This window comes from Lytechinus variegatus, chromosome 3 (assembly GCF_018143015.1).
Source record: "Lytechinus variegatus isolate NC3 chromosome 3, Lvar_3.0, whole genome shotgun sequence".
Lineage (NCBI taxonomy): Eukaryota > Metazoa > Echinodermata > Echinoidea > Temnopleuroida > Toxopneustidae > Lytechinus > Lytechinus variegatus.
Genome location: NC_054742.1, coordinates 59,671,804 through 59,686,265, shown reverse-complemented (window position 1 = coordinate 59,686,265; position 14,462 = coordinate 59,671,804). Strand labels below are relative to the sequence as shown.

The 14,462-nt window shown below is 35.6% G+C and overlaps 1 protein-coding gene across 2 annotated transcripts; it reads right to left on the bottom strand.

The window, feature by feature from the left end:
• Positions 1–252: 252 nt before the first annotated feature.
• On the bottom strand, positions 253–8,730 carry LOC121412245. 2 transcript variants are annotated; one of them, XM_041605150.1, is made up of 3 exons: positions 8,481–8,728; positions 6,642–6,751; positions 253–804 (listed from the first exon to the last, which is right to left on the bottom strand). In XM_041605150.1, exons 2-3 carry the CDS (start codon positions 6,663–6,665, stop codon positions 598–600), a joined length of 231 nt encoding a protein of 76 aa, XP_041461084.1. In that variant the 5' UTR covers positions 6,666–6,751; positions 8,481–8,728; the 3' UTR covers positions 253–597. The 2 variants fall into 2 exon arrangements, with proteins under 2 accessions (XP_041461084.1, XP_041461083.1); XM_041605149.1 differs by lacking the exon at positions 6,642–6,751 and having other exon boundaries at positions 8,481–8,730.
• Positions 8,731–14,462: the final 5,732 nt, after the last annotated feature.

Genomic DNA, 14,462 nt, shown 5'->3' with positions numbered 1-14,462 from the left:
TACATCAAGGATCATCAGAACCTTCATTAATTTGATGCGGTGCCTGGATTATGTCTGGTTGCTTGGTGTGGGGCCTGGATGATGTCCGGGTGCCTGGAGGGTGCCTGGATGATGTCCGGTTGCTTGGTGTGGTACCTGGATGATGTTTGGTTGCTAGGTGTGGTGCCTGGATGATATTGGTTGCTAGGTGTGGTGCCTGGATGATGTTTGGTTGCTAGGTGTGGTGCCTGGATGATGTCTGGTTGCTTGGTGTGGTGCCTGGATGATGTCTGGTTGCTAGGTGTGGTGCCTGGATGATGTCTGGTTGCTAGGTGTGGTGCCTGGATGATGTTTGGTTGCTTGGTGTGGTACCTGGATGATGTCTGGTTGCTAGGTGTGGTGCCTGGATGATGTCTGGTTGCTAGGTGTGGTGCCTGGATGATGTTTGGTTGCTTGGTGTGGTACCTGGATGATGTCTGGTTGCTAGGTGTGATACCTGGATGATGTCTGGTTGCTAGGTGTGGTGCCTGGATGATGTCTGGTTGCTAGGTGTGATACCTGGATGATGTCTGGTTGCTAGGTGTGGTGCCTGGATGATGTCTGGTTGCTTGGATGCTGTCAGGTTGCTTGGTGTGGTGCTTGTATGCTCTCTGGTTGCTTGGTGATGTGCCTGGATGAAGTCTGGATGCTTGTTATCGTGCTTAGATGCTGTCTAAATGTTGTATGGATGTTGTCTGGTTGCTTGGTGGGTACAGTCTTTGATGATTCATGAGGGAGTTCATCTATCTCTTCATCAAAGAAGGCCGAAGCATACGCGATGCAATCCTGCATTCATTAAACAATTAAAACGGATACAGCCATCAGGGATCTACATATATTGATATCTAATTCTCTTCCAGAAATAAAACGCATGAATTCCATGTAAATTAAATAGGTTTGTTGTTGTTTTTTAATATGTGATTATAAGCAATTCATTTGCCCCTAGTTGATAAAAGTACGAGAATCCGCAAATCTTGAAATTTGTATCTACTAGATCAACCATTTAGCTTTCTACATGCACAGCCTCACTGTCTACAATTCAAATTGTTCAAAAGTTTTTAATCGGGGGAAAAAGTGGCACAATGTCAATGTCACAACGTCAAATATACTCATTACTTAAGATAAAATAGAATATTATGAGGTTCTCATTTGTACGTTGAGGTAGAAAATTGAACGAGTGGAACGCATCTGGGAGCCTCGCCTGCGTTTACCATGATTAGGAAATGCAATATAGCAGCAGTTCCAACTTCGAAAACAATTACAATGTAAGATGAATAATAATAACAAACACATTGATAAATCGTAAGTTTGCCGACGTCAAATAATGTTTGACCTTAACTAAGAAACTTGTTTTCCTTTCATATTTTGTGTGATATACAATAACCATTCTCACAGAGTTTAATTTTACTTTTGGCTCAGTCATGCCACTGTGTACTGGCAAAAATCGAATGGTATTCAGCATTACCAGATTTATTATTCCTTTTATGTTTAACATGATACTATTCGAAAAATTTCATAATTATCTTGGAAATTCAAATCTTGACCTATGGTTGAAGGGGTATTCCAGGCTGTAAATATAATGATTTGAACAGATGAAAGAAATCAGACGCACAAAACACTGAAAATCTCATCAAATCGGAAAAGGAATAACAAAGATATGACATTTTAAAACTACAGCTCTGTCCATGTCCTCATGATTATGCATTGAGCAAGCTGATGATTACACATCCCCCACTTACAGTGCGTCCCGGCCACAAAAAAAAAACGAAACCGAGGTTTAGAGATGATTTATCATAACTTAAGCCTAAATACAATAGACAAATGACCTATCATTGTAGCTTAGAATATCTTCTTTTAGCTGATATAATATACAAGATTTTTCATCCACGCATGAGCGAGTAAAAACAATTTGAAGAAAGGATAACAGAAGTCATTTGGCGGGGTGTATCAAAATTTCAAAAAAGAAAATCACATACATAAAAAGTTCAATATCGGCTCTTTAATTTGATAGCTAAATCGCAGAAAATGGTCAAGGAATAACAGTTATGTTTTTGAAACAATGCTTGTATTTCCATAATTTCGTGAAACATACGTGTTTTCATCGGTTTCCCACCGTTAACAAAAAGAACGGAGTGTCGAGTAAGTCTAAACGCTATCCTGTAAAACATCTTCGCTTTATGAAATTTTTTTGGAATTCAAGCCTTATTTCAAATAAACAGAACTTTTTTATTTCTCGACCGTTTTCTGTAATTGAGGTATCAAATTAAAGAGCAAATATTGAACTTTTAAACTTTATTTTCTTTTTGAAACTCAGATACCGCCCGCCAAGTGACTTTTGGTTACCTTTCTTCAAATTGTTTTTGCTCACTCATGCATGAATGAAGAATAATTTAAGTTATTTTAAATGAAAGAGGAGACCGTAAGCCTTATAAATGGTAGGTCATTTGTCTGTTGTATTTGCGATTAAGGTATGACAAATCATCTATAAATCTCGGTTTCGTTTTTTTTGTGGGATGCACTGTTTATACATGTATATGATATCGTGTTCATTCATATTTATCACACCAAGAATGAAAACAATTGGATTAAAATTGAATTAATGCATTTAAGGGTGATTCCATACGTGTCGTACGGGACATTTAGAGAACATTTTACAGTTTTTGACAAGAAAAAACAAAAAATATTCCAGTAACTATAGGTGGTCATCAACTACTACCAGAGTGTTAGAAAAACCAAGACTTAACATGACTTGAATTCACATCCTGTATAATACAGATTAAAAATAGTAATGTGTCGTACGGACGCAGAAAAAGTGGCTTTTTTAGAAACCTCAAGTTTGTACTCAAAAGTCTGTGAGTTGGGCAGATAAATTTCATAGAAACTGAACTCAAATTGACACTCAATTACCTAAGAACAAACACATTTATAAAAGAAAGCAAAATAAACATTCATGACTAAATAAAGCAAATTATATTTTTCGAGAACATTGTGGCGTACGGGACATTCAAAATGTGTCGTACGGGACATCTCTAAATTGAAGCCAAACTTTCTTACTTTATGTCACTCTGACTTCTTCAATCACATTATTTGGCTGATGATAATGATAATCCTATCAAACTAAGACATACATTAGGTTAGAAACCGCTATTAGGTGAATATTTCTGTCAATATATCATAAACAAAATAATGTGTCGTACGGGACAATTGTGTGTCGTACAGGACACTTCTGTGTCGTACGGGACACTTGTGTGTCGTACGGGACACTTGTGTGTTGTACAGGCACTTGCGTGTTGTACTGGGCAGCCAGAATAAATAAACATGAACTTTTTATCAATCAGAAGGAGCATTGCCCCTAAATTCTTGCTTATTTATGAAAAATCTTTTAATAAGTAGTCATTCAGGACAATACAATTAAGTAACCTCAATATATACAATTGGGAGCAATATGTTATAATTTTTTCATGACAAGTGTTCACAGCATTTTTACGAGCTGAAAAACTTCAGGTTTTGTGTGAAGTTATATTTTAGGGAATTAATTGATGATTTCCAAACACAAACAATGAATGAATGAAACTTTGTGTAAATTATGGGGCTAAAATGTTATAATTTTTTAATAAAATGTATATCTACATGATATATGTCACAACTGTCACTTTTTTTGCTTTTTTTGGTCACAATTTTTTTTCTAAAGAAATGCGGTTCTACTTTTTCAAACCCATCTGCATTTCATGAAACCATATGGTTTGTCTTATTTTCCAGATTTTTTTACAACTTGAAAAAAGTAAGGAGTTTCAATACTGTATTTAAAAAATAGTGATCATCAAGGGAAGACCAAATAGATGGTCATGATGATTGATATGTATTTTTTTACATCTTATAATAATTCCACATTAGCATGCAAGAGGAAGTCATCTTCCAGGCTAGGTTGAAATAATTATAAAAGTTTTCTTTTCATGCTCAATGAAAAGAAATTAACCTGCTCTGATCAGTGAAAATCACCAGTTAAGCTGAAGGGATTCACAAAAGAATAAGCCTACATGAAATCAATTAAAATGTTTAGAATCACCTATTTCATGTTCTATGGAGATAAACAAAGTACTTTTTCAGTTCACTTTATGTTAAATCAATTAAATGAATTCAAATATGCCTACTATTTATGGTTTCTGAATCCAAATCCTGCAATTAAATGCAGTATTATACTGTGTGTCGTACGGGACATGTCCCGTACGACACAGCGTGTGTCGTACGGGACAACTTTTAATAGGACAATAATTGAAAAATGAAGGGCAGTAATTAGATCCTTATGGAATAAATCGATCACCCACGGGTCAAACAAAGAGAAACTGATTTTATGAAATTGCATCATCAAAAATAAAATTGTAGGAAAAACTTTTGCATTGTCATGTGTCGTACGGGACATTGCCAAAAATAGGTTCGGAAAAATAAGGGCTGCCCCTATTATGGATCATGAAAATGTTGTAGATATTATTTGGAACCATCAATGATATATTATTCTATTGACCTGCGATATTTTCAATCTTCTCTTGCTTTGCAAATAATTGTTTCAGGCAGAATTTGTACTTGACTATTCAATGAGCAAAATTATTGAAAATTTAAAATTCCATTGTTCTCCCCCAAAAAACTATATCTGTCTTCACTTTTGGTTAAAACTCATAATTTTCATAAAATTTAGGTATCATAGTAAAATATTACACTACTTATGACTTATTGAAAGCATGTTGAAATTTATGATATTTTTGATGTTCTAGTGTGGAATCGCCCATAAGGTACTCATTTTCTCTAACCTTTTATTCTTAACAAGGGGAAAGTGTGAAAATATGAAATAATTCTGATTTAATGCATTAACACACGAAAGAGAAAAGTGGGGACATGACATAATTAGCCCATCTATAATGGATATTCATAACAGTGTGCATATACAAGTAAATGTTTTCACAAAATGTTGCTAAAGATTCTGATGTAGTATTCAGCGATTTGCTCGGTAAATTTGATCGTTATACTTAAAATCATTTTCAGCCCGGAGTATCACTTGGAGTGTTTTCCAGGTTACTGACCCCCTAATGGTCTGTGACTTTCGCCGCTGACATTGGATTTATCATTTGCCGATGCTCAAAGAAAAAGAAAAGATTTTTATATTATGCATTACAATATTACAAAGAAATAGCAGTGGCGTAACAGGCGGGGGCGGCAGGGGAGCATGCTGCCCCCTGGCGGATTTCATCGGGAAAAATATAAAATAGAAAACAAAGAGGGGGAAGAAAGATGGACTGCATACAACGTTGTGCTTTAGGCTTGCTAAATTTTATGCAAATAAGCTATACCGTACAGGCGCGGGGGGGGGGGGTCTTGGTTCCACACCCAAGAGGAAATAGGAGACAACGTATATGAAATGAATGGAAACAATGAAATGTATTATTTGCCGAATATATATCTATCACATAATTAAAATTTAATTGCAATAGGCATTTTTCCAGCTCGCTTTGCTCGCTGGCGACAAATTTTCCCACATTGCTATGTTTTGCCCCCTCAAAATATTTGGTTCAACTGGGTTTAATAGATGTGTTGTGTAAAAGCTATAATCTGTATATACCTGCGATTTGATTAAAATAGCGGCAATCTGCGAGGTCTAAATGGCTTCGATATCAAGAAGTTCCGGGGGCTCCAGACGGACCCCAACCGCATAGCGGCGCATAGCACTGCCGTACATGAGGATGAAAGGGTTGGGCCATGGTCTCCAAAAGTTTTACAACCAAGAAAAAGAAAGGAGGAAAGAAAAGCAAAGGAAAAGGATATGATTTTATTTACAGAATATAATGTAAAAAATATCTCAATTAAAGTTACATTCTCATGAAAATGTGATTTTTCTTCTCGCTCGCTAAGCTCTCTCGGGACTTATATTAAGCAGCTTTTTAGCACATGCGCCATTCTGCGCCTCTCGTTTTTTAACTCTTCACGCTACTGCCGCAAAGAATCATGTTCAAAGTGGCATGCAGACCACAAAAAAGAAATGGAAAGAGAAAAGAGTGAAATATATTATTCTGTGGATATCATGTCGAAATCTATCACAAAATTGGATTTTTGTATTAAAAATGTCAAAATTTTTGCTCGTTCGCTTCGCTCGCAACTAAAAAAAAAAATTCTGCCCGATATGCAATGTCTGGCCCTCTCAAAATCGTCGCCTCATTACACCATTACGCCCGTTCATACCATTATATGACCGGGAAATTGTTGGCTCTTGCCCCCCCCCCTGGTCACCGACCCCTGTTACGCCGCAGAGAAATAGCGAATGGGTGAAGTCAGTTCCCTCATTTGCATACTAACCATGTTATGCACTAAACTGTTTACTGAAAATGAAAATGTCAAAATTTTCCAAAGGTCATGTCTGAGTTAAATTTCTTTTGTTTCTTCAATTTATTAAAAATCGATGTTTGTTTTAATGTGGCGGACTTAGCTTTTATAAGAACTTTGCATAATCTTCCTATATCCTCCTGGACTCGTTTCACAAAGACTTACAATTTAGTAAGTTTGCAATTATTACAAACCAAGTCCTGCAATACACTATTGGCAGTTACTGTAACCTATTTATGAAGCATTTCACTTACCAAAAGACACCCGTCTTCTTCCATGGTCCCCAAGTCCAATATCTGTACGTCACCGGGGGTAGTCCTTAACACTACAGTTTCAAGTACAAGTCCGCTGTATTTCTCCAAGACTATGTAAAAGAACAATGTGAGCGCGAATCTCTAGCTTTTTTTAATGATCTGAAAATTAGTCATTTTGAGAAATTTTATCGGTTTTCGGGGTTACTAACCTTTCATACACTCTTTAAAATTTCAATTCTCATTTCTTTTACAATGTACAAATGTATATGTTCTCCAATTATTTTGCATCACAAACCGGGATAAAGAAGTTACTAACAAAAAATAGGTGACGTACAAAAGGGTGCGCGGGCACAACATAAGCGTTTGGTTGCGGGGAGGGTTAAATTCCAAAAAAGATAATTTTATGTACGAAAATGTTATTTTATTTTATCCTAGATTTTTTCTTCTATTTTTCTATCTATCTGTTTCTAACAATATCTGTAAGGAGTGGTTTTATTATTAAATACGTAAATTCAGAGAGAAAAATGCATATATACAATCTCACCATTACGAACCGTGAGCATGTACTCTTCGTGATGATACTTGTCATATGATTCGTAATTAATATTATGATGTTGGAATTATTGGATGGAGGTGATAACACACGCCACCCCCCCCCCACTTGAAAGGAGGATTTATCCCCCCCCCCGTGCGTGACTGATACCCATTTTGTCCCTTGTATAATGGACACCCAAATAATAATCATCATTATCATTAAGATAGTTATGATGATAATAATAATATATTTATTAGTATCATCATGATCATACTTTATGATTCATCATATTAAAATTATGATCTTGGACCTTAAATTATTGATGGATGCTTACACAGGCCATCCCACACCTAACATATTGGGCGATATATCCCCGCCCCACCCCCCGGAACGACACCTATATTTTATTAACTGACATAAGACAAACACCAACACATTGTAGATTTTCTCGTCATTGGTCAAATAGTTGGAACAAGTGTAATGCTTTGAACCAAAAGTCGCAAAAGTTCAACATTTCCCAGGGGATCGCCTGTGGGAATCTACAGGTAGGACTATGGTATCCAATGCTGTACATAGCACACACTTTGAAAAATCATTAAAATATCACTTTTGTGACCAAAATTACTGATTTCCATACAGTTGCAATTTACTTTCCATTAGTAACTTGGGAATAATTTTTTCATTCACCAGAGCGCTCAAAAACTTGAATTTTGGGCATATATTTGTGTACGCCCTCTATTGGTGGAAAGTAATATGGCAAGAAAATTTTCATTTTTTTATCTCTATATTTAATTAAGAAAAAAATGATTTAAAGAATAAAATTTAAATAAGAACCAAGTTGTATAAAAAAAATCATGCATTTGCCCCAAAGAAAAAGAGAAAATAAGCCAAACATTGCCACCCTTATTTTGCCACACATGGAGATATAACTGAGAACAAGGTTATATTATAACCTTGTTCATTGAATGAGTGATCATAACCTTGTTCATTGAATGAGTGGTGGGCACTATAAAAAAGGACCAAACAAGAAATCTCGCTTCGACTTCAAATTACACTACTGAAACAAAGCATTTTGTCGTTTCACAGCCCTAAATATTGCTACAAATATATTTTTCATGATAGGGTGAATATAAACCCTATTTTCATTCACTACGCAGACTGGGCTGGTAAAAAGTATCAAATTTCCTCGTGATTTGTGCGATTTTGATACTCGTTTTACTGTTACTCAACAGAACAAGCAAGGTGTCCAACTTGAAATGGCACTTGCTCCTTGGAGATTAATATTTAGAAATTTTTTCACTTACCTTGTCATCACCAAACTCTTGTTTAAAATCACTGCAGTTTCCATCTATTTCTCCCATGTACGCAGTAATATCAGGAAAAGAAAATTTGTCTGATGTCCAGTTATTTGAGAGCACAATTCCGCTGTTAATAGATTTGCTGTCCTCATGGTCGTTGTGGCGCCTTCTCATATACGCCATTACTGTTGTCAAATGGCTTGCATTCCTGTCGACAAAAGACATTCACTCTCGCCTGCCCATCAGCTTTTCGAAATTTCCCGCCATTGTGTGCTCATTCGCCTCAGTGCATATACCACAATGGACCTTTATGAATGAACACTCAGCGTACTGTTAATGGGTTAGCAGTTATTGTCCGCATCGTTTTAAAGAAACTCCATGCTTCTTGTATGGGCTTCAGTTTAATATTTATGAGCAGAAGGCAATGCATCTATGTAATAATGTAAAATCGAGTTGTAGTTTGCATAGGCCTCTATAATATTTTTTTCATGTTCAGGTTGAAAAAACATCAATATTACGAGAATCTAAAGGGTCTCACTGGATTAGAGAAGGGGTGGGACAAACAAAAAATTCATACGAATCAACAAAGCGATCACACCTGTCTATCTGTAAGTCAGTCTGTCAGACATTTTGTCTGTCAGATTTTTTGTCTGTCAGACATTTTGTCTGTCAGATTTTTTTGTCTGTCAGACATTTTGTCTGTCAGATTTTTTTTGTCTGTCAGACATTTTTTGTCTGTCAGACATTTTGTCTGTCAGATTTTTTATGTCAGATTTTTTGTCTGTCGGGCTATTTTGTCTATCAGTCGTATTGTTTATCAGACTTCTGCCTGTCCGTCAATTGATCTATAAATTGATGATCAAATGAACAAAGCAATCATCATATCAGTGAATTGGTCAGTCTGTAAGAAAGTCATTTTATCTCTCAGTCAGTCATTTTGTCTGTCAGACATTTTGTACGTCAGATTTTTTGTCTGTCAGACATTTTGTCTGTCAGACTTTTTGTCTGTCAGACTTTTTGTCTGTCAGACTTTTTTCTGTCAGACATTTTGTCTGTCAGCCAGTCTGCCATTCAATCGATCAACGAAGTCTGTCAGTCAGTCTTATAGACATGTTGGGTGGTTTTCTGATAATTAACCTAGTCTGAAATAGAATTTTAAACCACATTTCTATGGAAAGCTGGGCTTCATAATATTTCTTCAATATTGATGGCATTTGTAATAATTGTGTGACAACTATTTTTGTAGCAGGATAACAATTCTTTTTATCTGGTGAATGACAAATAGTAGGCCCTGTTACAACCGAAAATGTCGCAGCAACGCATAATGTCGTAACTCTTCTAAAGCATAACGTCACATGTCGCAATGCATAATGTCGCAGCAAATTTCTAACGCATAATGTCACAGTGGTATTTGCTTCAGGACTCCAGTTACAGATAAGAAAATAATTGTTTTCACTCAGTGTTTTGTTCAAGCTAACGTTTTTAAAAGTGTGTGTTTGGGGCAAGCGCGGGAGCAGGAAGAGGGCCCAATATCGAATTTATTATCTGGAGGAAGAGGGTGTGAACGTGTATTTTTACTTATTTTGCGAGAGAGTGAAGTCAAAGACAATATCAAATTTAACTCTATTTCATCGCTGTTCACGACGTTTTAATAAAGAAATTATATTTCATATCGATAATCGGAATATGTATCGTAGGAACAATAGTGTTTAAACCGCAAATTTCCCGGGGTGGGGAAGCACATAAAAATAATTACATTGCCCTACTTAGCTGGTGGGGGGCACAATGGAAATTCCTGTCTGACAATAGGATATTACTGAACAATGTACATGGAATTCATGGTTCAAGCTAATTCCAGATTTCCTTGAACATTTTTTTTTGTCTATCCTTCTTAGGGGCACTGGCCCTTCACCCCCTTTCCTCTTTAATCGATAGCTTTCATCGAAACCGATCTCCTTGACCCTATATTTATTTTGTTCTCTCTCCATATGATTCGTTTTCTCTAAAATTCTTTCCATTTCCCTTCCAACATAACACATCTATTTCGTTTTCATATTTGTTTACCTTATCTCTCTCTCTACCATGTCTACATATACAGATGGCCCATTTCAGCGGTATCAATAAGATACCACTGTTCTTCCATGGGGTCTCTCTCTTTAGGTTGAGACACGCGAAAGAGAATTAAGTGATTTGGAAATCAGGATTACTATTTGTATGGATATTTATCGCCTTATTTGTCATTTCGTTTACTGCCATTTTGTCCACCATCACATGGTCTAATATCATTTCATCTACCATCGTTTAGTCAAATGGCAACATACTAGTAGTCCAATTACCATTTAGTCTAATAGCCAGTTGGTCTTATAGCAATTTTATTATCATTTGGTCCAATTGATTTATTTTTGCCAATTGGTCCAAAAGCCACTTTGTCCGATATCATTAGAGCTATTACCTTTGGTCTAATAGCAAACTGGTCTAATAACTTGGTCTAATTTCATTTCGTCCATGTTCCATTTGGTCTGCAGTTGGTCCACTATCACTTTGCCTAAACCCATTTCGTCTAATAATCCTTTGGAATCATTCCCAAGTGGTCCAATCGCCTGGGTCCAATCATGTATGTCCAATTACCATCTCGTCCAATCATCATTTCGTCTTATAACCATAATGGGCTACTGCAGACACTAGCCCTCTACGGTGACTATATGTATCAGTGCCGACTTGCCAAAGTAATACTCCTGATTTGTGGTTCAGATCAGCTCGCGCGCGTACTCTAACCCATTCCATCCGCCGACAGGGGTATATATAAATGAATGAACATTTCTCGACCCCCCCCCCTGATACGCAAAAGCTAGATCAAATTGGTAGGGTCTATAGGCCTATACTTGATGCGCTACTCGCCACCAAAAATGTGCTCTTGGGTTTTCAAATTCCGCCGCTTACGAAATCTACGATCCGCGTCTTATTTTCTATTATTATAACTATACTTTTATCATTTTTATTATTAGTGTTATTATCATCATTAATAATAATAATAATAATAATAGTAGTAATAGTAGAAGTAGCAATACTGTCAGGGACGGATCCAGCTTTCGACGATAAGGGATAGGCTGGAAAAAACGTTTTCATCTACTTCTAACTCGATCGGCCGCTATGAACTGTTTTTTGTTGGTTTCCCTGAGGGGTAATCCTAATTTCTTGGTTTTATTCTTATAAGCCAGATGATTAATCTGATTTTTTTTTACAAATGGAACACTCCATTCGTATTTTGTAACAATGAAAATAAAGGGTTTTTTCCTAAATGAACTAGGGGTGTGTAAAGCTAAAAATTTATATTACTATTCCGATTTGAAACTGCAGAATTTAAGCACATTTTCAATATAGAACAATTTGTGTTACTCAACAAACAATACGAACGCGAAGCGCGAGCTGTTTTCTTTCTTTTTAAAGATTTTAAGATTTTTAAGACCTAGAAACGGGGCATTCTGAACTCATCATCATGAAAATGATGGATATCTTCCTAATTAAATTATACAAGCGCGGAACGCGAGCCGAAAATGTTATTGAATATGGAAGAATCTATATTTTCCACTTCTTTCCCTCGCCATGTTTTATTCACTTGCCTTCCTTCTCATTTTACCTCTTCTTTGTCTCTCCTCCTTTTAATCTTCTTTGTCTCGGCTTCTTTCCCTTTTCTTCCTCTTCATTTTTTGCGCCACCAATAAGGGGGGGGGGCAGCCCCTTCGGTCCCGCTGGATCCGACTATGTCCTAGTATTGTTATTGTTATTACAATTACCTACTATTATTTTATGATCATTATTACTAAAAGTAATAATATACAATATCAATTTTAATAATGATATTATTGTTATTATTATTAATCATTATGATTAATCATATATATTATGATGATCGACGCTGAATTTATCTGTGGGATGATTACACATGCCATCCCCTTTTCCAAAAAGAGAAGGGAGATAATTCGATCCGAATCCTCTGGATTTACGCCAGTGAAATCAAAACTCGCGCACGCATGGTCAAAGACGAGATTAGAATGGAGAAATTTCGTTGAAATACACAGAATACATCATTATCACTAATAGGCTCGGGTTGAGAATATGAATTATATTGGCATTTCAGACCATTAATTATTTAACCATTCAAAGCCTGAAACAGAGAATAAAATATGTATCAGGTACAATTGGTTGTCTCACGGGAGGAGTGAAACTAAGGTACTCACTTTTTCTCAATTGAATAAAAATAAGAGTAAAACAAAATATCATAATGGTGAAAGAATGGTTGTAAAATATGTTGAAGTAGAATATTTCCACACCCACACTCCCAACCCCCCCCTTATTTCTCTTCCCTAAACACACACACAATCATACACCCTAACACGCCCCCACACACACTTAAAAAACGTTCAGATGAAAGAACTTGAACAAAATACTGAGTGAAAACCATATTTCATATCTGTAACTCGAATCCTGAAGCAAATATCGCTGTGACATTATGCGTTGTCACATGCGACATTATGCGTTAAAAAGTTACGACATTATGCGTTGACTGCGACATTATGCGTTGGACGCCCCTCCAAACTTTTAAATGTAGGAAATTGAACGATTCATGTATTTTTCAAATACCATTATGTATCATTTTCATTTTTGTTTGTCATTCTTTAGTTATTTCCCTGTTGTATCAGTATCAGCTACAGCCCTGAAAAACTTTTGAAGGGGACATTACAAGAAAATTGCAATCAATTACAGGTCATTTGCAACTAATGTGAAAAAAATAGTCATAAGTCAAATTTGCATTTGATTACTGGGCCCCGTCTCAAAAAGAGTTACGATTGAACCAATCCATCTAAACTGTGTGGAAAGCAATCAATGTCATAATTTTTTCTGCAGGAAATTTGCACATTTGCATCTCCTTTTTAAACAAAGAGAATTACACTGAATCTTTAAGAGAACAATGAATATACATCATATCTAGAAATTATTTTGAACACATTTGCATTTTAGATGTTGATGTTGCTGGCCATCCATACTTGTAATTGATCGGATCAATCGCAACTGTTTGTAAGACGGGGCCCAGGTCTACTTATAATGGATACTACATATAATTCAACTTGATATGCAGATGGTTCAAATTCATCTATAAGTTGATAATTCACAATCAATATTTGCAATGTGCAAACTACAAACATCCCATTTACCTAGCTCAATGACAGAGATATGAATAGGACTGCAACTTTTGAAGTACAATTGGTGTAATTTAATAGTATTTAATGGATTTCATCTTCCTTGACAAGAAGAAAATAATAATAAAAACAAGGAATATTGAATTAGTACAAATTCTAGACAAACACTATTCACTGTTACATTAGATAATATACCCAAATAACACAAACTAACTTGTAGATAGTTTGATATCACATATCTACAAACAGAACATAAGACACATGAGATATGTGTTATGTGATGTGATGGTTATGATTGCAAAAAAAAAATAAGAACATGTATTTGCATATTGATAATTGCTACTATAATTTTGGTGAAATATCTAGAGTATGATATGTTTTAGTCTTAAAGATAAGAATAGTGATGGAAAGAAAAGGCCACTACTTTTCCAGATTAAAAAGGGTTTTTCTTATACTTAATATCTTTTTGTGAATTTTCATGTTGATATAAATGAAATAAGTATTTCAGAATGAAGTTTACTGCAATTCTCATAGAATTGAATTGAATGAAATTAAACTGATTGGAAACAGTGAATTGATGTCAAATAAATGATTTTGTAATTAAAAAAATGTGTGGGATAGAGCTAAAAATTCAGGAATAATCTGCCATTTTCTCATTGACTTTTTTTGCCAAACCTTCATCAGTAAATTGATTGTTTTTCAGCTTTTATCAATACCAACTTGTTGGTAGAAGCTTCCTTCAATCACCACTAAATATATGCAAAGATATCAGAAAGTACTGATATTAGAA